The following is a 27,005-nucleotide window of genomic DNA, read 5'->3' on the forward strand; positions in this document are numbered from 1 at the left end:
AGGAGTGGAGGGAAGTCCAAGGTTCAGTTGAGACTAACTTAGTTATGTATCTTATTTATGATTTGTGAAGTGGATATAATTTGTATAAGGTATGTGGTGGATTTTTTGTTTATGTTTTCCTTGTAAATATGTGCAAATATGAATAAAAATTTATTCAACAAAAAAAAAAAATTTGCTGTTTTGTGTGCTCAATACTTTATGAACGTGCCATCCTGTTTGCTGCATTGAAAGTTATTAGAAGTTACTGTATGCATCTTGAAGGGGGTTGTATAATGCTAGCTCATAACGTGTTCAGTTAATAGCTACTGTTTGACTGGGCAATAGCATGTCCACCCAAATGCATAAGGTGGTAGCAAAGACAGGAGTTCGTGTTCTTTCAAACCTGGGATTAATTTCATGCTAAACATTAAGATAAAGATTTAAGAGCTCTGCTGGATCAGGCCTGTCTAATCCAGCATCCATACGGTGGCCAACCAGATACTTATGGGAAGCCCTCAAGCAGGACCCGAAGTGTAACACTTGTGTTTCCCAACAACTGGTAGTCAGAAACATATATCCTGGTGGCGGAGGCAGAATATAGTAATGTTGGCTTTGTTGTTTAGTCTTTTAGTCGTGCCCGACTCTTCGTGACCCCATGGACCAGAGCATCCCAGGCGCTCCTGTCTTCCACTGCCTCCCGCAGTTTGGTCAGACTCATGTTAGTAGCTTCGAGAACACTGTCCAACCATCTCATCCTCTGTCATCCCCTTCTCCTTGTGCCCTCAATCTCTCCCAACACCAGGGAATTTTCCAGGGAGTCTAGTGACCACTAACATCCTTACGCTCAATGCAGTTGCATAATCAATCCTCTTTCAGCGTCATCCTAGTTGGTAGCCATCACTACATCTTGTGGGAGAAAATTATGTTGTTTAACTCTAGTTATGTGAAGAAATTCCTTTCTGTCTGTCCTGAATCTTCCAGTGTTCAACTTAATGTCCTTTAGCTCTAGTGTTATGAGGGATACTGCCAGTACTGCAGGGGAGCAAGCTCTTATCTGACAGAAAGCCTGGTTTTTAATAGTTATTATATAGTTGTTATATTAAATTGCTTTGAAGTTGTATTGTAACCAAGCTGTACATAAATTTTGTTAAATACTCTTAGAATAAACTGCCTTTTAACACTTTAATCTTGAATTTATCCAAGCATTGGATTCGAACCTTGGTTGCTATAAATGTCTTTACACACACGCACACCACTCAGTTTAAGCTAAGTGTGGTTTTGGCATCTTAAGACACATTGATAAAAGACCTTCAGTACCATAACATTTTTACAACTTGCAATGGTTTATGGTTGGCATTATGGTTGGCTTTTAAAATCCATGTGGCAGGCGGAAATCCATCAGGTTAAGCATTTTCTAGTGCGGAAATACAATTATGTGAAAAGCTTCATCAGTTAACATTCTGCCTGCCAGACATCATGATATGTATAAAACCAGTTTCCCACCCCTGCTTTATGCTTGCCAAAGCAAAGAGATCCAAACAGGCGTAAGAGGTTATCTGACCTGTTCACAGTCTTCCCCACTATGGTATAAAGTATTATATTTCTATTTAAATAACAATACCCCCCCCAAAGAATGACACCTATACATATAAATACAACACCTGCAAATGTTGTGCCCAATACCCCTGCAGTGTGCTGGGCCCAGAAAATCCTACTGGCATCCCTGTAGCATACTGACTACTGTGTCTACATACTAACAAAGATATAGGGCTTGCTTAGTTCTGTGCTTCTCTCTCAAGCAGCATTTGTCAGACTGGATTAGACTACAAGTGCCAGTATTATAAGGGCTGGTATCCATTGACGTTGAATGGAGATCAGGAAGCTAATTTCACAAAGGCACTCCAAATAGTCTTGAAATGGCTTAGAGGAGGTGAGAAAGAATGAAAGGCAAGCACTTCTCCTACTATGCTAGCCATCTTGCTTTCTTTTCAGTGATCCTCTCTTTTCTTCTCTGGCTCCAGAGGAGTGATGACTGTTGATTAGCCTTTAGAATTGCAGGGCAAGCAGGTTTGATCTCAGGTTAGGAGTGAAGGGGGAAAGGCTCAGATGAAATTAGAGGACTAGTGAGGGCTACTCTGAACCACTGAACAGACTGCATGGTTTGACAGTAAGGACTTTATTGTGCTGATTGTTACTAGTAGGACTTTCTCCCCAACGTTTTCTATAACTCGAAATTCAATATGAGGGAAAGGTTAATGTGTTTCCCCCCTCTCTGTTCCACTAAGTTGCTGCCAACTTCAATTGTTCTTTCTGCCTACTTTCAGAGGGTCCCCTGGGGCTTAATTTGAACCTATGTTCACTGACTCTTGATCCTAGCTAGATCTTATGAATTAATAACTGAGTGTGGCCTTGAAGCATGTGCAAAGTGCCTTTCTGTTGCCAAAATGTAGTCGCAACTAGCCCACAACTGGAGTGGCCATGAGGTCTTCCAAGCAAGTTAAAGGCAAGTTTAACCCCAGCAACTCACATTTTAGAAATGAAGCAAAACTGGACCCCCTCCCCACTTCTTTAATATTTCTCGGATTTTCATTTTCCTTTACCTCAAGTTTCTTTGTGTGATTCTTTCCTAATTTGGGCTATGCATTATATCTTGAAGCTGCTTCCTTCTCATTTGCTTACAAACACCCTTTCCTAATGCAGAAAAAGATCTCTTGTGGTAACCTTCTGGGAGGTATATACTCACAGGGATCCTGACAGATACTCATGTGAGAAAACCTCATGAATAATAATAATAATAATAATAATAATAATAATAATATATTTTTATTTATACCCCGCCCTCCCCAGCCAAGGCCGGGCTCAGAGCGGCTTACAAGCAATAATAAAAACAAGAAGAATGATTACAACTTAAAAACAAAAATAAAATACAACATTAAAATAATGAAACATTAAAATATTAAAATGTAGCCTCATTGCAGGAGGAGAAGGAAAAGAAAAAAGAAAGAGAGGGAGGGAGGGAATCAAATTGGCTCCAAGCCAAAGGCCAGGCGGAACAACTGTCTTACAGGCCCTGTGGAAAGAAATCAGATCCTGCAGGGCCCTGGTCTCATGAGGCAGAGCGTTCCACCAGGCAAAAGGCCCTGGCTCTGGTTGAAGCCAATCTAACTTCCTTAGGGCCTGGGACCACTAGGGTGTTGTTATTTATGGACCTTGAGGCTCTCCGTGGGGCATACCAGGAGAGGCGGTCCCGTAGGTACAAGAAAGATGGCCTTAAGGGTTCTCCGCCTCAGAGTCTCAACTTCACAGTCACTCTCAGGCTAACTCTTCTGGGGACATTAAAAAAACCAAACTGGTTTTGACCAACATGTGGGGTTCTTTTGCCAGAACAGATAGAAAGCAATATCACATTTTGAGGAAATCAATGAAGCGCTAAGTTTCTTAGTGGCACTTACTCCCGGGTAAGTACAGTTAAGAGTGCAGCCCTAGTTGATTAAGGTACCAAATGGAGCCAGCTTCACATTGATAACTGTATTGCTCAAAAGTCTTTCTCCTTTAGTAAATTCTCATCTAGGAGACTCAAAGCTTCCCTTTCTGCCATATGGAGGAGAGCATGAGTACCAAGGAGAGTGTTCTATACCTCCCAAATGTGAACCAGAAATATCTATCTATCTTCAGTTTAGCATTCCAACAAGTAAATGTACCAACTATATATTATTAGACTTCCATCCATTGAAGTCTTACTGCTGAATCACTTATATTTCCAGGTATCAGAACTGAAATGTTGCTTGTATGTCAACTGAATGTTCTTCCCATGTTGGAAAACTTCCATATTTAGATTTCCAAGGGGTCCCTCCAGATGGGGCCTCAAGAGTAGAAATGGATGTGTAGTATTCTGGGCCTCTGCTAAGTACCATCAGCTGCAACTGTGACTTGCTTTATAAGATTCCCCTAGCTTGTCACCATATCTTTCTAGCTTTCTGAGGGTTCATGCTTTCTGACTTGTAGAAGTAAAGATGCCCTTCAATTAATTCAAGAATGCAGTGAAATCTGCGTTTGCTAAACATTTCGGTGAACATATGCAGAAGGAAGTGTGGATGCCTCACTCTCCTCCTTCCGTGTAGGCATCTTGCACAGGGACTATTTCTTTCTTGTTTTACATTAATGAAGTCTTCACTGTTCCCACTGTTAACACCTACGCATGTACCGAACGTCTCCAAGGAGACAAGGAAACCCTTGAGTCCAGCAATGGTGAATCCTCCAATGAGGCAGCAAGCAAGAGGCAACTCCTTGAGGCATCTAAGCTTCCAGCTGTCCTCCTGCAGACATTAATTTCCTTCTGGCTCCTACAGGCAGGCTTTCTTCTTTGCATCTGAAATGTTGGTGAGTGCTTCAGGCTTCTGAGAGTGAGCTGGGTAGGGAAACACTTCTTGCATCTCTTTGTGATCTTTTCCCCAGCCTCCTGTTTATGTCACCTGGCTTCCTCTTCAACAATTGCAAACGTATTTCCAATTCTAGCACTGTCACCACCGACTTTCCCTCTTTGAGATATATATATATATATAACCAGTCATTACTGATCTTTCATAAATCCAGCCTTTGCTGCTGTTTATGTGCTTTGCTAACTTCTCATTAGGTATTAGGAAACAGGCCCTGAGTTGCCATGTATTCAGGATGCTGCTTCCTGCTGAGCCACACTGCCAGGTGTGGTCAACCTGTCTGAAGGGTGGAGTCTGTTTTCATCACTGTGCGGACTTGCAGGGGATTTGCATCTTCTCTATTAGTTTCTGAAAGGGCTGCTTTGTTTTGGCAGGAAGCAATTATTTTTCACAGGCTGCACAATTAACTTTTATGGCATGGATAGTTGCAAAATGTGGAGATGAGCAAATGCTTAGATATTTCAAAATGAGGAGAAGACTATCAATATATATGAGCCAGAATACCTTCAAAAAGACATTAAGAGATGTCATACCTCTGATATTTAAGTGCTAAGGACAGACATTAGGATATGGCTGTCTCAATATCGAACCATGTTTATGAATTTCCCAGGTACGTTTTTCTGAACATTGCTGGAAGCAGAATAATACACTCACCAAATCCACTTTTGGTTTGAACTAGGAAGGACCCTACTTGTCATCTTAGCATCTAATGTTTCTACAGCAGACTGGGGCAGGGCCTTACCTCTGAAAAGGCAGGACCAGTTTTCAGCACTCTGCTTAAATATGTAATGCATAAGAGGTAATACAAAATAAGACCAATCACTCTCTAAATATCATGGGCATAAGCCACAGAGAAAAGCTGAGAATTTATTATCCACCTTCATTGTAAAGCATTGAAGAGGGTTTGATCTTTCAGGGCATGGAAGATCCTGTGCTCAGATAACCGTAGGATTTCCTTGTTCAGAATGTTTTATCTTACCTCATAATGAAGAGAGGGAAGATGGGAGAACGTGAGTCAGTCTGCTCTTGATGCCTCCCTCAGTAGAATCCCAGGAGGGAATGTACAAAGAAGGAAATAACACAACCCCTCTTCTGCATTATGTGTTTTCCCTAGGGAACAGTAGAAAACAAACCAAACCTATTTCACAATCTATCTGTTTCTCTAGGGCAGCCTTTCTCAACCTGTGGGTCCCCAGATGTTGTTTGAACTACAACTCCCATCACCCCTAGCTAGCAAGGCCAGAGCTCAGGGATGATGGGAGTTGTAGTCCAACAACCTCTGGGGGCCCACAGGTTGAGAACCGCTGCTCTAGGGTGTGACTGGCTAATCTGTGGCCCTCTAGATGTTGTTGGACTCCCCATAATACCTTTCCATAGTGGTTGGGGCTAATCGAGGTTGGAGTCATAACAACAAAAGGGCTGGCTTACCAACAGTGGTAAGCCAACCCTGCACTAGAGGAATGTGTACTTATGTGCTTTGAGAAAGCTTTGAGAGGAGGCTGAGACCACTACCAATTCAATAGAATGTAAAATAGCCAGGGCTGTTCTAAGTAACTACCATTTTCATATTTCTACACCTGCTACAGAAACAGTGATTTCTTACATCAGATTGCAATATACCAGGCATGTCCAAAGTCCGTTTCGGGGGCCTAATCTGCCCCGCTGGTCGATTTAATCTGGCCCCTGTGGCAGTTTATTTCCTGGGGTAAAATCCTAAAAATACCTCAACAACTTCAATCCTAAGAAAAGGTTAACAACTTTGGTTGGCCCTTTGGTCGGCCCTTCACTTCATCAAATCTGGCCCTCTTTGAAAAAAAGTTTGGACATCTACACATAGTCTGATAAACTGACACTCTTTAATGTGAAAGTTGCAGTCCACCCCACCCCACCCCCCGGATAGGGTCAGAGTGTTGAATTATAGACATATTATTGAAAACAGTTTATTAGCACAAGCCATCAACTAGAGTCAGTTCATTTTTGTGCTGAATGAGGCACTACCAGAACCATATGAACATTTGGGCTTTGGTTTTCTAGCGTTTGTTAGTGTGGATATTATTGTGTCATTGCTGTAGTCCAATGAAAACCAAATTCTGGTGGTTTCTTTGGTGAGTATGCCATGTATACATAAGATTAACCAATAATTTATGCTTGGTGAAACTTATTTCTATCATTATTTTCCTTCAGGCTCTTCAGGTAGCAAGGCAGCTTTTGTTACAGCAGCAGCAGCAGCAACAACAACAACAGCAGCAGCAGCAGCAGCAACAACAACAACAAATTAGTGGGCTGAAGTCTCCCAAGAGGAATGAGAAACAACCATCCCTTCAGGTAAGACATTGTAACAACAACAATGTACTTATTCCTTGATGTGTTTTAATAGGATCAATTGACATGGAAACTTGTAGTAGCAGATTTTTTAAAAATATGCTGTTGATGTCGCCATTGTCTCAGTCAGGCTTAGTGGTCTGGTAGTCATGGTGTAAATGTATCAATAGTAAGTGCTCTTGAGACTTTATTTTACCAGTTAAACTGCTAAACAAAGGTCTTGAAAGGATATGTGGGGACGGGCTGTAGATCAGTGGCAGAAAGTCCAAAGTTCAGTTCTCAACTTCCTATGTTGGAGGTCCCCATTGAAGAAGAGCGATTTTTGGAATGCGAAGTATCCACCAATCTACCTTGAATCTTTGATACTCTAAAAAAAAATGAACAGTCACTGTGCTCTTATGTAAAAGATTTCTAGAAGAATTAACAATCCTTTGAAATAAGGTCCATGTGCTAACTCTAATTCAAAGTTAGTGAAGCAAATCTTGTTTTGTTGATAAGTTTTGGTGAATAGACCTTTGTGTTTGGAAGTTTCCCAGAACCGTTGTTTACCATATTTAGAAGCATGTATGTGCTATTAGAGCCTCAATATATGCTGAATAGTATTTGCAAGGAAATCTGTCCATTCTTTTACTCTGTGTTGCTGCATATCAAGTAGTTTTTCATCATGTTGTATCAAGAAAATAGAGGTGTGTCAACTACTGATTTGGCATACAATTTGGAGGAATGGTAATTCAATCGTAAAAGTATTAGGGATTTGCTAAGGTCAGCTTAGTTTATCCACATACCAGTGATGGTTTATTGTTTATATTGACATTTGCCACTTGTCTTTCTAAGGGAAGCACATCCAGTTCAGATACAAATTCCAGTAGTTTCGTTTAACTATATCCAGGACTTTATCCATTTCAAGAAGTATCTGTAGATAATCTCGGTGATATTTTTTTCTAAAGAAAAAAATGGAATCCCTGGCTTCATTCCTAAAATATATGAATGGGAGGAAGGCCACAGAAGGAAGTTTACCTTCCCCTTCACTCCCCGGTAGCTATCTGTGCCCCTGAGGAGTCAGGGAGACATCCTGCACATCGTGGCATATGAAGCACAGGGAATCTGCTGCAGAGAATGTTCCAAAATCAGGTCCAGATTTGCCTGTGTGAGGCGATCCAGCCTCCTCATCCATCCCATTGCACATTATTTAGGATCCCATCCCACACTGATCACCTGGATAGGTTTGTGGGGAGTAGGACAGGCAGCTGCAGGAGGGATGGGGGAACAGTAAACATTCTTTCTGCCTGATAATTTTAAGACCCAAATCAAGGTTCAGAATTTCCCCCCACCCCCCACAGTAAGGTATCTTGTATAATTGCTTGAAATCATGTTTTCCTCCAAAGTTATTTTTAAGGAACAACACTTAAAACATATCAAGTGTATGTTGTTAACCTGGTTTTATGCATGGAGACACTAAGCTTGGCATATTAAGCTGATGGCTCACGATTACAGGACAGCTGGGATGTAGAGGCATGGTCAGAACTCCGAGGTCACACGGTTACGTTCAACTCCATGGCTGAACCCCAACTCTCTGTTTATCGTTAACTGATATTCTTTCAGGAGGAGTGGGTGTTCTGTCTCTGAGCAAATGCATATTTAAAAGCATTGTTGTGAAAGAACAGAACGCTGAATCCATGCTGTTTTGTTAGAACTTCAAAAATATTTTGAAGTTATTTTGGTCAATCTATTGCTGATCCATTTGCCTTTTAATAGACTCTTCTACTGGGGACATTTTTAATGAGATATTGTGCTAGCGAGGCCCAGTGTCAGGTACTAGAAGAAGTGCTTTGTTGTGCAGATGTCTTAAGAATTGCTCCAGAGGATGAAATATGACTGTGTTGACCTTTCAGCTGTGAGCTTATTTGTCAGGATTCAAATAAGTTGAAAGGATCAAACCAAACAGTTTCCGTAGTCAGACTGGGAATTGTGTTTCAGAGGTCAACAGTGAGGGCCACGTTGCAGATTCCATAACATAGCCAATTGTTGGTACATATTAAAGTACTGGAGCTGCTTCTGCAGTCAGAGACACAATTAAAATTCTAATTTATTAATGTATACAGAGAGCTGGTCCAACCTGTCACTCACTGATTCAAATGACTGCCCATTCTTTTTCCACCCTTGCTCTTTGAGCTTTTGCATCCTTAAACCTACTCTTGAATATAACAGACACTGTGATCCCAATGGCACAATAAAGATATGTATTTTGAAAGTGTCTGAGCATGGAAGAGAAATTGTTAAGGAAACATTTACAAATATACACGGACCCTTTCTCATGCTACTTGACAATATGAAATATTGAATATCCTTGTGTTTTGTATCATCTCTATCAACAGTCAACTGTCTAAATTTGTCATGATTTCATTTATTCTTGGGCTAAATTCTTCTGGCACTTAACAAATGAACTAAGTTCTTTGTCCATTTTTCGACAGTGTTAACTAGATTTTTAAAACAGTGATTAATAATTTTGCAGGCAGTATTTTTCAAAAATTAATTTGGACATATTATTTGCTATTTTAGGTACCTATTGCTGGGCGCTTTAAGATTTGCTTTAAGATTTATATTAGGGACTTAACCAAAATTTACTTATGAAAGCCTGTGTTCCCTAGCTTTGGTGCATTAAAAAAAACATGAAAATAAGAAATACATGGACAAACAAACACAAAAGATTTATCTCATGGAATTGTAGAGTTGGAGGAAAGCCCCCCCCCCCCGCCCCGGGGTCATCTAGTCCAAACTCTGCAGTGTATTTTTGCTTCTGGTTGCTTGAAACATGTGAGTGGGGTAGAATGTTAATTTGGAATGTTTTGCTGTGCAATTTGGTTAGGCTGGCTTCCCCCTAAACTTGTGAACTGATAATCAAGGAAATGGGCCAGTTTGATAGACTCACTGACTGTTGTATATACACATGCAAGGATATTGTTAAGTGAAGATTCAGTCTCACACTGTTTAATTTGTGGTTGAGAGGTGAACTGAACAGGTAAAAACTAAGGGAGAAAATCTGTTAATTTCTTCCATTCCTAGCGACTCACCACTGAAGGATTCAGCGCTTTGCATACAATAGTGCTGGTCTATCTGTGGCCATTGATTTTGACACAAGGATACAATCCAGTTGACTGTCGTCCTGTAGAATTTATTTTGTTACCTGTTGACCTTGACAGCTATTATTGGAGACATGTTCTAGCACATTTCATATGTTTTGTATATAAGCATTTTGTCTGAGATGTGGGATTCTGCTAGGTTTTTTTAAAAAATAAACCTCCCAATACAAATCCTCTGACTCACATTTTTAAGCATAGATAGTATACAACTCTGTCTTTTATTTGGCAAAGGTCTCTGCTTTTGCAGCCTAATAATACAAACAAAAGAAATTTAGAAAGTTTAAATGATCTGATTTTAATAGCCAGAAATTAGAAGACCATAAAAATATCAAAACCACAAAAACAAAATGGGTAGAGAATCGAGATTAAAGCTCTCTGTGAAAATATTTGCCACTGGTGTACTTCTATTTCATAATGTAAAATAACTATTTTGCTGGTCTGAGTTAGCCCTGGAGATTTATATCTTCGCCTGGCCAGGATGTGTATGCCTAGGAATAGATCTTTCCTTGATTACAATATGTACTTTTAACCATTGACTTTTGAGACTACCTCCTCCCCCCCCCCCCGATCTTTGGGTGTTTTAGTTGTTGGCATGAATTTATAAATTGGAAGGAAATCAAGAGACACACTTTTGCTTTAAGAAAATAAAACAGTATGTGTATTTTGGCAGCATTAAAATTTGCCTTAAAATCTTATATTGTGTGCTCAAAAGAAAGTTGGACATTGGGGCCAAAAATACTTTTCAAAAGGTCTAAAGCAGCATCTTGGGGTATCTTGCTTTGTACAGTTTGGTAATATTAACATGCCATTTGTTATTCAGTGTTAAATGAATTGAGAGAGTAGTAACAGAAAAACAGTGACATAAGCATAAAACGTGCAGTGAGGTCCAAGCACAAGATCCACTGAGATGACAGAGTTTAGAAAAGGCGGGTCTTGGGTTGTCTGCCCAACTTGGCTCAGCTGGCAGAACTTAAACAGGTGTAAGTCCAAAAGAAGGGTGTGTGGTGGGATAGGGGTAGGACACCAATTCCAAACCTCTTTCAGATCACTTATGAGTTCTGCTGGCATTCCAGCAGAACATATGCTGGCAAAAAGGGTGATGTTAGCCAAACTCTATTTTCAAGTCTTGTTTTCCCTCAACCAGTCTTGCACAGGCTCAGTGGAGTTTGGAACAGAGGTAACTTACATCAGCTTAACTTAAATCAGTGTAAGTTCCTGTACTTAGGATTTCAGGATGATGATGATGATGATGATGATGATGATGATTATTATTTTAATCAATCAATCGGCTACATCCTTTTGAGCCATATGAACTCCAGACTTGTGCTTCTGTCGCTATAGTGGAATCACATGACCAACAAATTGGGCATAGCAATCCATCGGTGTGGCCACATAGTCCAGACTTGCTCTGAATCAGGGTCAGCAGCACACAGATTACTTACTGATTTGGACTTCAAAAAACAAACACATATTTTATCCCCCTCTTTCTGTTGAAAGGTAAAACCCAAAGCTGCTTATAAACAATAAACATCAAAGCAAATACAATGACAACATACTTTTTAAAAAAGCAGCAGAGAAACTTACACAAACATCTCCAAACAGTAGAATCATAGAATCATAGAATCATAGAATCATAGAATCATAGAGTTGGAAGAGACCACAAGGGCCATCGAGTCCAACCCCCTGCCAAGCAGGAAACACCATCAGAGCACTCCTGACATATGGTTGTCAAGCCTCTGCTTAAAGACCTCCAAAGAAGGAGACTCCACCACACTCCTTGGCAGCAAATTCCACTGTCGAACAGCTCTTACTGTCAGGAAGTTCTTCCTAATGTTTAGGTGGAATCTTCTTTCTTGTAGTTTGGATCCATTGCTCCGTGTCCGCTTCTCTGGAGCAGCAGAAAACAGCCTTTCTCCCTCCTCTATGTGACATCCTTTTATATATTTGAACATGGCTATCATATCACCCCTTAACCTCCTCTTCTCCAGGCTAAACATGCCCAGCTCCCTTAGCCGTTCCTCATAAGGCATCGTTTCCAGGCCTTTGACCATTTTGGTTGCCCTCCTCTGGACACGTTCCAGTTTGTCAGTGTCCTTCTTGAACTGTGGTGCCCAGAACTGGACACAGTACTCCAGGTGAGGTCTGACCAGAGCAGAATACAGTGGCACTATTACTTCCCTTGATCTAGATGCTATACTCCTATTGATGAGGCCCAGAATTGCATTGGCTTTTTTAGCTGCCGCGTCACACTGTTGGCTCATGTCAAGTTTGTGGTCAACCAAGACTCCTAGATCCTTTTCACATGTACTGCTCTCAAGCCAGGTGTCCCCCATCTTGTATTTGTGCCTCTCATTTTTTTTGCCCAAGTGCAATACTTTACATTTCTCCCTGTTAAAATTCATCTTGTTTGTTTTGGCCCAGTTCTCTAATCTGTCAAGGTCGTTTTGAAGTGTGATCCTGTCCTCTGGGGTGTTAGCCACCCCTCCCAGTTTGGTGTCATCTGCAAGTAGAGAGAGATAATCACAAACAAAACACTACTGCAGAAGTTAATCAAAATATCAGTGTCTTAATGTATCATCAGAAGGCCAGGCAGATATCCTAGGGAACGGAATTCCAGAGCATGAGAAAAATGGCTGTAAAATTCCTGCCCGCATAGGGTCAAACTACCATGTTAATGCTTAATGTACAGATTCTTTTTTCAGTCCTCATTGTTCTAGGGTGGTCATTTCCTAACTTTGTGCTGTTAGTAAATAATTAACTAATTAAAGGCTTCTGTGATCTCCAAGAGATCCACACACAAGAGAGGTTGCTACTGTGTCTCTGTGTGAGTCATGTTCTGAGCATATCTCTTAACAAACAAATGCTGGGTGGGGGGGACGGACATTTTGCCACCAAATCACATTGGACCAGATCACATCAGAAGCAACAGTTCATCAGCACTATTCACCCTTAGAGGAGGCTGCCTGTTGATTTCCTGCATGAGTCACTGTTCTGGGCTTGCTTCCAATCCCAAAACGTTTGCCCAGATCAGTGACTCACAGAGATACATGACTCACAGAGATGTACTCACATGTGAGCGTGGGTATTACTTCGTCTTGCATACTATATGGCTGTCAGGCCCTGGGGTCCGGCATAAAACTGGTCTAGCATCATTATATTTTTGGCAAGCTACAAAAAACCCTGCTTTTCTCTAAACTATGAGAGGTCCAGATCCCTTCAGATGACCTAGTTCCAACGTAAATCTGATCAAGTTATTGTTGCAATAAATTGCTGTGCAGTTAAAAAAAAAAATTGGTTGCCTGCCGACTTCCTGTGACATTCCCACTCCTCTTTTAACAGGTGTTTTTCATGCAGGTAAAATGTTTATTTTATCATCATTCCATAGTGACTTATTTCCTGGCAGATTGTGTTTATAGAGGTTGCAAGGCTACACAATGTGCCGGAACATATCTGTGGATTCGTTATAAACATTATGGAGGAAGAAAACAAATGAAACATACTTGACTGGTCAGAAATGTGTAAATTGCTGACAAAATGACACATGTAATTAAGAGTGCTCCTGCCATTTTACCTTGTGGTTTACACCTACGGTGTTGAAAAAGAGAGTGACTCCCACCTCGCTAATTACCATTATCACTGAAATGGTAGGGTTTGAGTCATTAGTTCCATGTGCATTTAATTAGAGGAAGGCTGAAATTGGATTTAACTTATTACTTTTTCATGGATCACTTTCTTGTCATCACTTCAAATTGGATTGCAGCCCCAGGTAACTAATTATGAGAGCCACAGGATCAAGAGTGAAAAAAGGTAATTAGGAATAACACAGTCGGACCCTTGCTGATAGTCCACTTGTGCTTTGGAGAGAGAAAAAGAGAGAGCTGTATTTTGTAGTATTATAGATTATGGAGTTAAAGGTATGCAGTATTACTAGGAATCATGGGAGCTTGACACCACCTATAGTGGTTTATATGATGTACAGCTGGGTTGAAGATGTTGTATCGACATGGTTCCACAATCAGCTCCTTAATACTGAGATTAAACTTGTAAAAGCAACAGATTGGTTGTAGGCATGAGGCATTTCAACAATTGTGTAGTCTGGGGTCTTTACATGTATGATTATATCAGAGCTGTCAAGACTCAAGATTGTAGCTTGCCATGGTGAAGACAGTTTAATATACTGAGTTACATTTGATAATGTATTACTGACGGTACTGGTGCTTCGGAAACACCAGTCATACCTGATGTGGAGATGGTGTGCAATGTGCACTGCTGATTCAACGTATGAATGCTGGCAAACAAAATTGCTACATTCTGCAGATTTTATTTGCATTGGCTGATGATAATTTTGGGACTATGGGTGATCCTTACTATTGGCATGATCCTGTATGAGGAGTTAGAGATCTTTAAGAAAAACACCTGCTTTTGAGATACTTCTCAAGATTCCTGCATTTGAACTTGCTCTGAACTCATTAGCTTCACATGTATTCTTCTTCTGCAGGTAGGTGGAGTTGTATATGCTGTGAATTAAAAAAGATCCACTGTGAAAAATTAATTCAAAAAATCTCAACATAGTTTGCTTGCTTTGTGCAATTCCATGATCAAGAATTCCAACATTATGAATTTTTTGATAATGGCTTTTAGTGGCAAAGAGTGAGATGAGAAATTGTGGAATAAGGGAATAAGAGAGATTGGAGCTGAGTAATTGGTTGGCATGTACCTGTCTCCGGAGCCAATAGAGGGGTGCATCTTGGGCGGTGAAGTCAGACTTTTAGAAGATTGCAGTGCCTGCTGTGGATGTAGAGACCAATATGTTTTGGGGGTTTTTTTTTTGCAGCTGGGGCAATTGAAGGCGTCCGGTTGTGTTGCTGCAGATGCACTTTGGTGATTCTTCTCTCTGTGCTCCTCCCAGCCATCATTCCTCCTCTGATTACTGCTATGGACACACAACCTGACTCTGTCTCCAGGCACTGCAGTCATCTCCAAGGGGTTCCCACACGACAGGGTTGATGTTGCCAGCCTTCATGTCATGTGTGCAGACATTTTTTCTAACACAGAGTTGGTCTGCCAACAGCCCTGGTGCCTGAAGTCGTAGTGGGGGATCCAGGTTTGATTTTAGTTCCATTTTGAGCGTACATTCAAGTTTCCTACAAATTGACCATGGAAATGGCCCTGAGGATCACGTTTAGATTAATGTTCTTTATGTGGGGCTAGCTTTGAATATAGTTTGGAAACTGCTACTAGTGCAGAATGCGTCCATGCAAATTCTGGCTGGCATATCTGTATAGAATTGGATAGCACCGATTCTAAAGGATCAGCCCTGCTTGCCTCTCTGTTACTGGGCTTCAAGGTGTTGACGTTAATGTATAAATCCCTTAAAAACTTGGGACCAAGAAACTTGATTGATGGAGTGCCGCTCTCTATATCAGCCAGGCTGGGCTCTGACATCAAGCATGCAAATACTTTAGCTCTAACTGTCCTGCCAGCAGGTACAGGGACTTCTCAGTAGCAGCACCCAAACATGGAACTCTCTCCCCTAGGAGTTTCAGATGGCCCCTTCATTCCAGCATCAAGTAAAGACATAGCTTTTTTACCCAGGTCTTTGGAGGCAGTTAATTGTATTTCCATGTTGGTGCAGTGGTAGTTTTTTTAGTTGATTGTTTAGGATTGTATACTGATTTTTTTTATTATTAATATACGCTAAACAGCTCTGGGATCTTGATTAATGCAAAATACAACTACCATGCCCCTTTTTATAGAGCTCATTAGAGCTTTATAACCATTTGATTTCCTCTAAATCATGTCAAGACAACGTAGTCAAAATTATGATGATGCCAAGCATTGAATTGAATCTTCAAGTCCGTGTGCTTTCAAGAAACCATTGTTAACATTAACTGTTTGTTGGTTCAAAAACCAGGACTCACTGTGGTTAAGCAAAAACAAAAGGGAAAACTTCCAAACTTATTGAGGTTGCATGGAGGGAGAGGGGAAGTAGGTGAGCTGAAAGCCAGAGGTTTGCTGCTGCTGCTGCTTCTTGTCATGCTAAACTATAGTTTGGTATGCTGTCCAAACATAGCCAATAAGTAAAATCTTTGAGAGACCAAAAGATCATCTGTAGCAATGGTAAACTTCAACTACAGACAGACAGACAGACAGACAGACAGACAGACAGACAGATATTCTTACTTCATTTATTCATCTAAACATAAAACTACCTCTCACATTTTTAAAGAAAAGAATGAGAGGCTGCTAAAAATACATCTTAAGTTGATTTAGAATTTTATTCATGGTGTTCATCTGTGGTTGAAAAGGGAAGCAACCTGAGGTCAAGTGATGTAGTGTTTCCATTTTCCACATGAATCTCACTGTGTATGATAAAAGCACACTCAGTTATTTGGTAAGTCTAGAGGAATTTCTGACATAGTGCAGAGGTCGCTTTTCTGTCAATTTGAGTAGGCAGCATTTTTCTACTACTGGTTCCCACCTCCCATTTCCAGTATCTGCTACAAACCATGGCACTGTTTTGACACATGCATCCTAGAGTGCTGCAATCTGCATCGTATTACTGCACAGCACTGGAGCTTGTCCAGTGGGCAGAAAATTTCCTGAAGCCAAGAATAACAGCAGTTGGTGCAGGTGTCTTAAGAACAGAAGCAACAATAAGGGGCAGTCCAGTCCACTTGGCAAGATGCCCAGGCAGGAATGCCAGCTGAGACTGTAAAGGGGCAAGATTGAAGAACCATGGGACCCATGGGGATATATTTGCAAAGTTCAATCCTTGAAGAAAATTGCCTTCTGTGATCATAAGACATCTTTGCTTTTCCTGCCGATACTGTTTGCCAAAAGGGTTAGAAGCATTTATCAAATAACAGTGGATGAACTAAAATAGGATAAAATCTCTCTCTCCCTTTTTTGTTTTTACAAATTCAAACTGATCCTGTGAAGTTTATTGCCACTTTTTAAGCAGGACAGTAGATTGATAAGAAGGCAGAATTTGCAACTGTGTGTGTAGTGTGTAGTCTGCTTTACTAACAGCTGGTCCCCATTAGTGGTTGACAAAATTTACAAAAATATTCCAGGACACTGGCTAGCATATATCCACAACAGTGTTTGTGCATGGAGCATTTGCACACTGGGCTTCCACCAGTGTACAGCCACACCGTACAGTATACACTGGCGTTTCTGAAAGTCTGGAGACAAGATGCAATAGCTGTAGAATATGCTAGAACACTGTTGCTCCCAGGTTCTGCATTTGCACAGGGCTAGTACTGGTTTGGGTTACCACTATGTCACGCTGTAATGTATCCTTTCCTTTGTCTTCTTGATGATGCAGAGCAACCATATTCAGCTGGCAAGTGGGGACGGGCAGAACTACTGCTTATTCCAGCTATTCTGTTATTGCGGCCATCTATGTAATGAGAACTGCCTAGAAGCTGCTCTGGTGCTTTTTCCCCTGTCCCCACTTCCCAAGAATAGACCTAAAGCCAGACTGGAGTTTTTAATCGTGTCAGGCTATGAGATCAGAGATGGGAGTCCCCTATCAGGCCTACTGGGGAACATTTGTGAAAAGTGGGATACCAGGCAATCCTTCAGCTCTTCTTCCAGCTGTAGAGATAGGCATATGGATAGTGTGATTTTTATGTACATAACCAGTGTAGTTACGGTAGTTGTGTGGTGAAGTCATACCTAGTAACTGATTTTGTGTTGCTTAGATTTTGTTACTTAGCCGTGATATCATGGATAAAATATTATAAACATAACGTGGCTATAGCATGCTTGTGTTAAAAAAGATCAGGAACTTTTATTAAGTTTGTTTTCCTTGTCATATTGTAAAAATTTATTATGTGTACTGTGTATATTAGAAACAGATTTGGGCAATTCTGTCTAAATGAAGTCATCCTGGTTATTTCCAGACTGTCTGTTTTTGGTTGTGAATAATTTTCATACATCAGATGGCTGTCATTTTTAGAAGTTCTCCATATTTTTAAATAGGACATTTCCCATTTTAAACTTTTGTGGAATGTATCAGCCTTATAGTCTGAAGATATATTTTGTTTTTGTGACTCTTCTAACCATCTCCATATCAGAGGATAGTGGATTAAAGTATAATGAAGTAAATATAAGCTTAAGAACTAAAGAAGCAAGGCCATCTCTGTCTTTTCATTTCAGACATAAGCAACCACAAGCATTTGATTTAAGGCTACAATCCTCATCACAGTTACTGTGCAGTCAAAGCCACTGAACTCAGCATGTAAACATGCTTAAAGTTGTGTTGTGTGCGTTATCGGTATGGTATCACTTGAAACTTTTAGTTGCATAGGATGAAGAATATTTATCTCTTGCTTTTTGACAAGATAAAATACATATATAGTTTAATTAAAATGCAGTATGTGCATTACTGTGCATTTATTTGTGACAAACAGAGTAATCCAAAAACCCTTAGCACCTGGCTGGGGTGGATCAGCTCCTGCTCCTGGTTCTCCTGGCTGAGCCTGCCTCTTGCCAGTATCTACACCAGAAGGAGCCAGCAGGGAGCTCTGAAATGGGGCCAGTGTGATACCCTCTGGATCCCAAGCTGGGTTCAATACTGTCCTGTGATGGATGGCAATGAGCCCAGTTGTCCTGCCTCCCCCACCATAATAGGGAACCTCTGCTCCTCTGCCTTTGCTTGTAGATCCAATTTTGCTCTTCTCCTTTTCTCAAATAGTACATGTGCTCACTTTTCAATAATAATCACCTGCAATGACCCTAGGGTCCAGCAGTGACTGAGATAGTCCTGGCTCTGAATTTGATGTGGTGACCAGGGGACCAAGGAGCCTGGGCATGGCAGGCTGGAGCCCATTAAACGAGTTGTGACAGCCCTGGGGCCTATAGGCAGGAGGCCATGGAGCACAAGTTCCTCATCTTCAGGCCTGAGGGTTGGCCCTTGAAGGGACTAATTCTTCATAAGAGGGAGGAGCCCTGAGAGAGGGACTGGAGGAAGAGGCCCAAAAGGCCTGAGTTCACTTCCAACCCATGTCGAAGAAGTTGCTCTCCATGGTGCTGCAACCAGCAACCTTCCTCACTGTCTCGGCTCTTCCGCGTGGCTAGAACAGGGTGACTAGAACAGGGCAGTGCCAACATTCAGTGGAAGTTCTGATGTGGTCAACGATGTCATGCCTTAATTTGCTCCTGTAAAATATCAGCATACATACTGAATCCTGCTAATATAATGCACTCCTGTATACCCAATGTTATTTTGTTTTTGAAGGATAAAAACACTCTTGTGGGGTTGGTCTTCATCAGGAACAACCACTTTCAGAAAAAAATGACTTGGGCATGGAGTGTGTCTAAGTGATTGCACCAACCCACTTGTTTCTTAATAAAAAGTTTTCCTACTTTAATGTAAACAGCACTTTTCAAATTTTGTTAAGAATATATTTTAGTTTTTAATAAATATTCCAAGACTGTATTTCTATAAAGTACAGAGACTGCTAAATGCAAGTTTGTTTCTTCAAAATGTATTATTATTCATTCCACTTCTATACCACTTTATATTATTAAGAAAAAAAACCCTCAAAGTGGCTTGCAGCACATTATAGCATCAAATAAAACAATCCAGAATAAACTTAAGTACAGTGGAACCTCAGGTTACATTACCCTCAGGTAATGTGAACTCCGGGTTGCAAAAGCTGCAAACCTGGAAGTGTTTTGCCGCTCGCGCATGCGCCGAAGCGGTCTACCACTGCATGTGCAAAAGCAGTCTCTCTGGTTGCGAAAACTTCGGGATACGGCCAAACCCGTTCGCAACTGGAAGTACCACTGTATTGTCTTAAAGATATCAAAAATGAAACATTACAAAGGTGGTCAACTACAGAATGAATATTTAACACAGCAAAGTGTGTACACACACACACACACACACACACACACACACACACACACACAACATTTCAAAATAAAGTATTACTAAAGGAAGCCAAATACAAAATGCACATTTAAAACAGCATAATTAGAGAATAAAATATTATCATTAGCCTAGAACATATCTGCTGCTGTTGCTGCCGATCTTGCCAGTGGTGGTTCATGGTAGGTGGCAGCTGTGGAAGTTCAGGCTCGATGACCTGAGTCTGCACTGAGAGGCAGCCAAGATGGTCTTTAGCCTCCTCAGGAGCCTCAGTTTCTGTAACTGGAGTCAGTCTGGGCCCTGCCTTCTCAGGCCAGGTGGGGAAAGGCCTGCAAGGCAGGGGGGGGGGCAGGACTCACAGGACTCACTGCCACTTCCCACCTCCTCTCATATTCTAGTGTGCATCTGTCTGTCCAGCTACGTACCTACCTACTTACTTTACACTCATAGGTGTGCATTTGTACATATACATTTCAATTTTATTTTATTTTTTGGCATTTGTCCCTAATATCAGAGGACAAACTCTCATTGATATATGGAGCATTGGCGCTCTTTTGAAATAAAGCACCAGCCTAAACCCTCCCCCCCCCCAATAACATATACATAATTGAAATCTACATTGTGGCCCATGTGTGAACCATGGAGAGTGAACACAGCAAAGATTCATGGGGCTCATAAGAAATCTGCAGTGATGATCAGAGAGTAGAATTTTTTTGCCCTGAACCATGAACTTTGCCATAAATGCTTGAGTTACGGCCATTTGTAAGAAAAGAATTTTACCAGAGAAATTGTTTGAGCTGCAGACAGCAGCTGTTTGCCTCATGTGTTTAAACCTCCAGAGCTAATATTGAAGTCACAGGGCAGCAAGTGCTTTGCAGCAGAGTGAGTGAAATTAACACCAAGAGAAACAATTAAAAATGTCATTTGGGAAAGTGGCCTTAGAACCTGACAGTTTTATGGCTGTTGTCAGGTTGACTAAAAAAATAAAATAAATAAAATTCACCCACTGGGATAATGGGGGGAAACACGCCAGTATGTTTTTACATTTGTTGGTGCTTGCTTTCATCAGAGCCTGTTTATTTTGGGTGTAGCATTTATGGCACACAAATCCCAAACCACTAAAAGTTAGAAGATATAACCCTTCAGCATAGTAAGAAAAAAATATTTGTAGGGTACTACTGTTCCATCTCAGGGTTGTTGGCTTTTGGAGTGCAACGGAGTTCTGGCCAGTCTCCCCTGCTTTTTAACATTTGTGTGAAACTGCTTGGAGAGGTCACCCAAGGGTTTGGGCTACGCAGGGGTCAGCAAACCTTTTCAGCAGGTCCACTGTCCCTCAGACCTTGTGGGGGGCCGGACTATTTTTTTTTGGGGGGGGGGGAATGAACAAATTCCTATGCCCCACAAATAACCCAGAGATGCATTTTAAATAAAAGCACACATTCTACTCATGTAAAAACACCAGGCAGGCCCCACAAATAACCCAGAGATGTATTTTAAATAAAAGGACACATTCTACTCATGTAAAAACACGCTAATTCCCGGACTGTCCGCGGGCCGGATTTAGAAGGCGATTGAGCCGGATCCGGCCCCTGGGCCTTAGTTTGCCTACCCATGGGCTAAAGTGTCACTAGTATGCATCTGTTAATGCCAGGGAGGCAATGGAAACCTTGAACAGGTGGCTGGAGGCAGTTCTGAGATGCATGAGACAGAAAAACAACACCCCTTGAATATTAATCCATGTGAAACAGAAGAACTGTTTCTGGGAAGACCACTTATCTGGATGAAGGATTGCAGACAGCTTTGGATGGGATGATACTTGCCTTGAAGAATTAGATATTTGGTTGTGGTGGGGAGGGTACTCCTGGATCCATTGTTATGTGTGACGGCTCAAGTGCCTACAGTGGCTATCTGTGAGTGCCTTTACTACCTTAGGGTTGTTCACTAATCACAACTGTGTCTGGAGAAAGAGGACTCGGCATCAGTTGTGCACACATAGGTTATAATATATCCAGGCTAGGCTAAGGATCTTTGCATAAGGCTGCCTTTAAAGGTAGTCTGGAAACTTCACCTTTTGCAAAATTCAGTGACCCAAATGATTGTGAGGGGTTATGTATCATAACTCCCTTTCAACAGCTGTGTCATTTACCCATTCATTTCTCGCTTCAGTTTAAAGTGGTAGTTTTAACTTTTAAATCCCTAAATGGTTTGGGGCTGGGCTAATTGAAGGACCACCTACATCCTCACGACCCTGGATCAGAGACCCTGTTTTTGGGTTTCCAGGGCAGGGCCTTTCTATTGGCACCCCCACAATTGTGGAATTTTCTCCTCCCATCCCGAGAAGTCCCCTTGACAACCTCTCTTGCGGCTTTTAATCTGTCTTTATGGACCTTTTTATTATGTAAAGCTCTTTATTCACTTTATCGCTTGTCCCCTATCTATTTTTTACTGTGGGAGGTTATTATAATAATATTCAAGTACTTTTATTTACTTGCCCTAAAAGGTGGGGTAGAAATATATTAAACAAATAATGAGTCAGAGTGCGGAGGCATAGGGTATTTGGGGCACACCTGCATAATTCTTATTTCATTCTAAAGGTGTAATTGCTGTAGAATAAATAAGAAATTTGTTGGGGGTGCTATGGCAGTGTCTTCTGTTATTCATATATTTCCAAAATCCTTATCAGCTCTGTAAGTCATTCAGATCAGTTTTAACCCTGAAAGGAAGTTATTCAGAGCTTGAATGCACTTCTAGAACTCTAGTGAAGTAGGGGATTGCCTCATCACTTCAGCATCAGAGCATAATATTGAGAATAGGTGAAATAGCATGTGATGAGTGGATTTGTTCCTTGTGATTCCATCATGCACCTGGCAAGGCTTGAAATTTATGTATGCTTGAACTTTAGTGGTGAGATACCTACCTGTAGATTGATCATTTGTTTGTCCTCCACCACCTTGCAAAGTACATTTTCCCAGACATTCGGATCTTCTTGTGGCTTGATTTTTGGCCAGTTCTCAGTGTTTGTATTTATGTTGGATAGGGAAGGATATTCTCCTTGTTACTGATTACTAGTAGAGGAATGCTTTTAGTACTATGTATGGTGCTTTTTTCCTTTTTTGAACTTTCACAGTCTTTTTGTATTCTAAAGGTGTTGGTAGCCTCCTTGACACTTTTTCCTGTAAAAAGCAATGCATTTTATCTAAACAAATAAATAAATCTGGGTGCAAGATCCCCGCCCCCTGCATTAATCCCTACTAGAAAAAGATTTACTAGATGAGGTGAAGAAAATGGTTGGATGATTGAGGTCAAAGTAAAGAGTGTTGACCTCCTATCTTGAGAGACAATGGAGTGTGTCTCTGGGGGTGATGTCAAGCCACTGTGTTAGCAGCACCGAAGTAACATCCCCAGGTCAAGCCTGGGCAGTGTGTTTGAAGGTCCTGGGCTGCCCAGACGGCATGATCTCCTACTTAGCCTTGCTGATGTAGTCCAAAGGATTTGTGTAGGTTTTACTCCTTAGGCTTTTCTTCTCCCGAAAATATCCCACAATGAAGTGGAGGTTTGGGATCAGAATTTTCCTTCTCGTAGATCAGGGGTCCTCAAACTACTGTCCGAGATCCAGATCCAGCCTGCCAGGGTCCTGAACCCGGCCCACCCGCAAGGCCTGAGGCTCGGAAGCAGCTGGGCGGGAAGAGCCCTGAGGTAAAAGCGCATGCGGGTAACAAAGCCCTGGTAATGCAGTTGCTACCGCTGGCGCCAGCTGCTTGATAACTGTGTGCTGCCCCTTTAAGCCGCCAGAGGGAGGGATGGCGGCGAATGAATCCCTTCCATGCCTGCCCTTCCCCTCCTTCCCTTCCCCTCAGGCCGGCTCTGTTCTCGTCGGAGCAGCGCCTCGCCAGCCAGTTGCCTCTGCTAAGGTTACCAGATTTTTTTCAATGAATCTGGGGACACTTTTCAACTTCAATGGATTTTTCTGGCACCTCTCTAGTCCAGCCCCCAACAGTGTCTGAGGGACAGTGAACTGGCCCCCTTTTTAAAAAGTTTGAGGACCCCTATCCTAGATGGCCTACCTTCCCAGGTTGACAAGCCCCATCTGCCTCTCACTTCCTACTACAGCACATGCTGAAACCCCCTTCTTGACTACAGGCAACAACTTATTTAGGCGCGTCCAAAGGTTGTGCGATTGTGCTCTCGCACACAAGGTACCAAATTCAGAAGAAGCCCCAAAATGTTTTAAAGACGTCACAAAAAGGGGTGGGGCACAGCGGGCTCTGCTGACGTGTGCAGGGGTCAAAAATGTAACCGCACAGAATGAGGATTGCCTGTACTGGACCCATTGTTGGTCTTGTCCATTCAATCCGTTGGAGCCTGCCTTTGCCTGCAGGGGAAGTCCCTAACTCACAGAGGGTTTGGGACCCATCAGCTAACCTTCACCTGGTTTAGCCGGCCAGTCAAAGCTGTTCCCAGGGTGTGGTTGCTGTCACATGTTGACAGCTTCTAAGGAGCCACAGGTGAGAGCTGAGTGCAGGGTGGCTTCAAATGTTGGGATATGTTGAGAGCAATGAGGATACTGGAAATTCAAATGCCCCATGCCATCCTCTAATGCCCAAAAGGAATCCTTTAGCATCGTGTCTCTACGGTGAGATGTACACACACCAGAGGTATAGCTTGTACATCTCAGATTAGTAGAGATGTGCTGGACATTAAGATGTGTGAATGAGGAACCAAGACCCGTTTAGGCTCACTGTTTTCTCAGGTGAACAAATGTCCAAAAGCAAGTGTAATGGTTAACTTCTATCTGAACCTTGCATGTGTCTTTAAGTAGTAACGCTTGCTGTTGTGGGCTTTAGGAAAAAAGAGGAGGTAGCAAATTCACACATAAAAGCAGCCAAAATAAATACCTGAAATTAGTCTCTGAATCCTGTTATTAAAAAGAACCTCTTTGTTGACAACATGCTATTCCTTTGATTATTTTTATTGTTAATTGATGAAGCAAAAGTTATTTCAAAGCAACTCTAGCACAAGGTGGCCTATCTAGCATTCCTTTAATGTATCACTGGCTGTGCTCAGTCTTAATGCTCAACATCTAATAAGGAGTCGCCAGCCTAATTTTTTTAATGCAATTTACCAATTGGGGTCCTACAAAAGGCAGATTATATTTTATGGCTTATGAACAGCAGGGCAGATATTTCAGAAAATCTGCAGATAGCAGTAATTTTGAGGAAAGTGCACAAATGAATTTGAAAACAAAATATTTCGCTGCCTACACAGCTGCATTCACAGTCCCAGGTCTGCAGTCCTGTATGTGTGATGCTTACACCTGATTATATAGAAAGTAATAATGCCTAAATGAAGAAAATGGAAATTAAATTCAAAAGCACAATTAATTCTCTCTGTGAAAAACCTATATTACCAACAGGGGTGTTGGCATCAGGAATGGACAAGCCAGTTCAGGTGGGAAATAATAAGCAGCCTGAACATTCATTTCTACTCTGATCCAAACCTGAACCAACAATCATTTTATGCTTTCATAATAAGCCTCCCTGGCACCCGTCATTGAGGGATTCTCAAATACCTTGCACGCATTGACTTGGAAATATTTGCATTTAAGTAAGAGATGCATAGAAATCACTTTGCCTTCCTGTGAAGAAATTCATTGGCTGCTTGGTGCCACTATTTTTTAAGATAGGAAGGTTCTAAATATGAATATGGATTGCAGAAAATATGCAGCCAGCTGATCCAAGCAACTGTCCATAAAAGTGTGACCCCAGCTTTTCCATTTAAAATAGAGGGGGGAAGAAGTGGCTCTATAAGTTTTTTGAAAGAGTTATGTTGTCTCTAGTCTCCTATTACCTGTTGTTGGCATCCATCTGTCTCAGGAGACAACAGAATAGTGTTCCTTTGGGGGTGAAGTCAAACAGTTGTAGAGTTACAATGACTGCTGGGACTGTAGAGACCGACATGGGAGAGATGTATTATTGCAACTGGGGCAGATGGAGATGACCAGCTGCTCTGCTGCAGGTGTACCATGGCGTTCCTTCTCTCTGTGCTGCTCTCATCAGTCATCCCTCCTCTGGTCACTGCTGTGGATGCATGACCTGGCTGATTGTCCCTGTAGAAAATGAACAATTAAATCATCAGCTAGTAAGTTTTTGTTTCTCTGTAGTTATTGGTGTCCAGTGTAGGTGAACATCAATATTTCAGGTTAGAATGAAAAACTAGCATGATAAAACTGAGATAACAGTTCATTCTGAGCTGTACACTTGAATTATTTACTACTGCTTAGTTGTCACAGCTTCTAGCTGGCACTTTGTGAGAGCTTGAGAAGTGGATGAGGACTTGTTAGTGGGTTAGGGGCTTGCTGTGATTACTATTATCCTCTTTTAGGGCCTGCACTACTTGTGAAGCCAAACACAACCCAGCATCCAAGTGGGGCATGATAAACCTCTTTTTTACTGCCTTCCTGAGAATGCAAAAAAATGGAGGTGGGGATGGACTAGTCACCATGCATGTCTGGGCCATGTTTCCATTGTGCAGCCCTGCTCTAGTGGGAAGCTTTTCCAGTAGGCTGCATTGAGCAGCAAACAGGAGATGAACATAGAGCAAGAGTGGGGACCCTGTGGCCATAAGTGCTGAGCCACACCCACAACTCCCATCACCCCTATCCACTGGCCATTCTGGATGAGAGATGGAGTACAACGGCACTTGAAAGGCCAACAGGCTTCCCAGCCCTGAAATAGAGGATATCTGCAAAGGTTATAGACCGCATCCTGCTAAATTTTGGACAAGAGCACAAATGACCTGTCTTTATTAGTTTGTGACTCTTCGCAGTATTATAGCCCCTTTTTGTGCCCTTTCGCTGCGGAACAGAAATTTACACAGGAAGACAAGATCGTAAGGACAAGATGGAAAAGACAGACAAGATGGTATAAAGAAAAGGCCCTAATAAAGCACAATGTGACTAAGGACCAGCAAGTAAAAAAAAGAAGGGGAAAAAAGAAATCTTGGCAAGAGTCAAGGTTCAGCATTGATTTTCCTTTTAACTCTATGTTTATTCAAACAGTGCGGATACAGATTAACTTCCTGTACTCAATATTTATCATCATTTGACTCGTCTGGAGATGTGAACAATAAGCCTCTTGTTTAAGTGGCTTTTAAAAATGCCCCCCTTTGCTGTAGCTTCTTCATTTGTTCCTGTGCCCTCAGGTATAGCTCTATTTATTTAAACTTGTCACAGCCAGTCCTTAGAAA

At 41.6% G+C, this 27,005-nt stretch overlaps 1 protein-coding gene across 25 annotated transcripts in view; it reads left to right on the forward strand.

Moving 5' to 3' along the window:
• FOXP1 (forkhead box P1) overlaps positions 1 to 27,005 on the forward strand; it is a 526,973-nt gene that overhangs the window by 353,374 nt on the left and 146,594 nt on the right. For all 25 annotated transcript variants that reach the window (XR_013392008.1, XM_028719402.2, XM_077925035.1 and 22 more), the window contains one exon: positions 6,600 to 6,740. Coding sequence is in view for 21 of the 25 variants with exons in the window: in XM_028719402.2 (XP_028575235.2) it covers positions 6,600 to 6,740 (141 nt within the window). In the remaining 4 variants the exon portion in view is untranslated. The remainder of the gene's footprint in view (positions 1 to 6,599; positions 6,741 to 27,005) is intronic.

This window comes from Podarcis muralis, chromosome 2 (genome assembly GCF_964188315.1).
Source record: "Podarcis muralis chromosome 2, rPodMur119.hap1.1, whole genome shotgun sequence".
Taxonomy (NCBI): Eukaryota; Metazoa; Chordata; class Lepidosauria; order Squamata; family Lacertidae; genus Podarcis; species Podarcis muralis.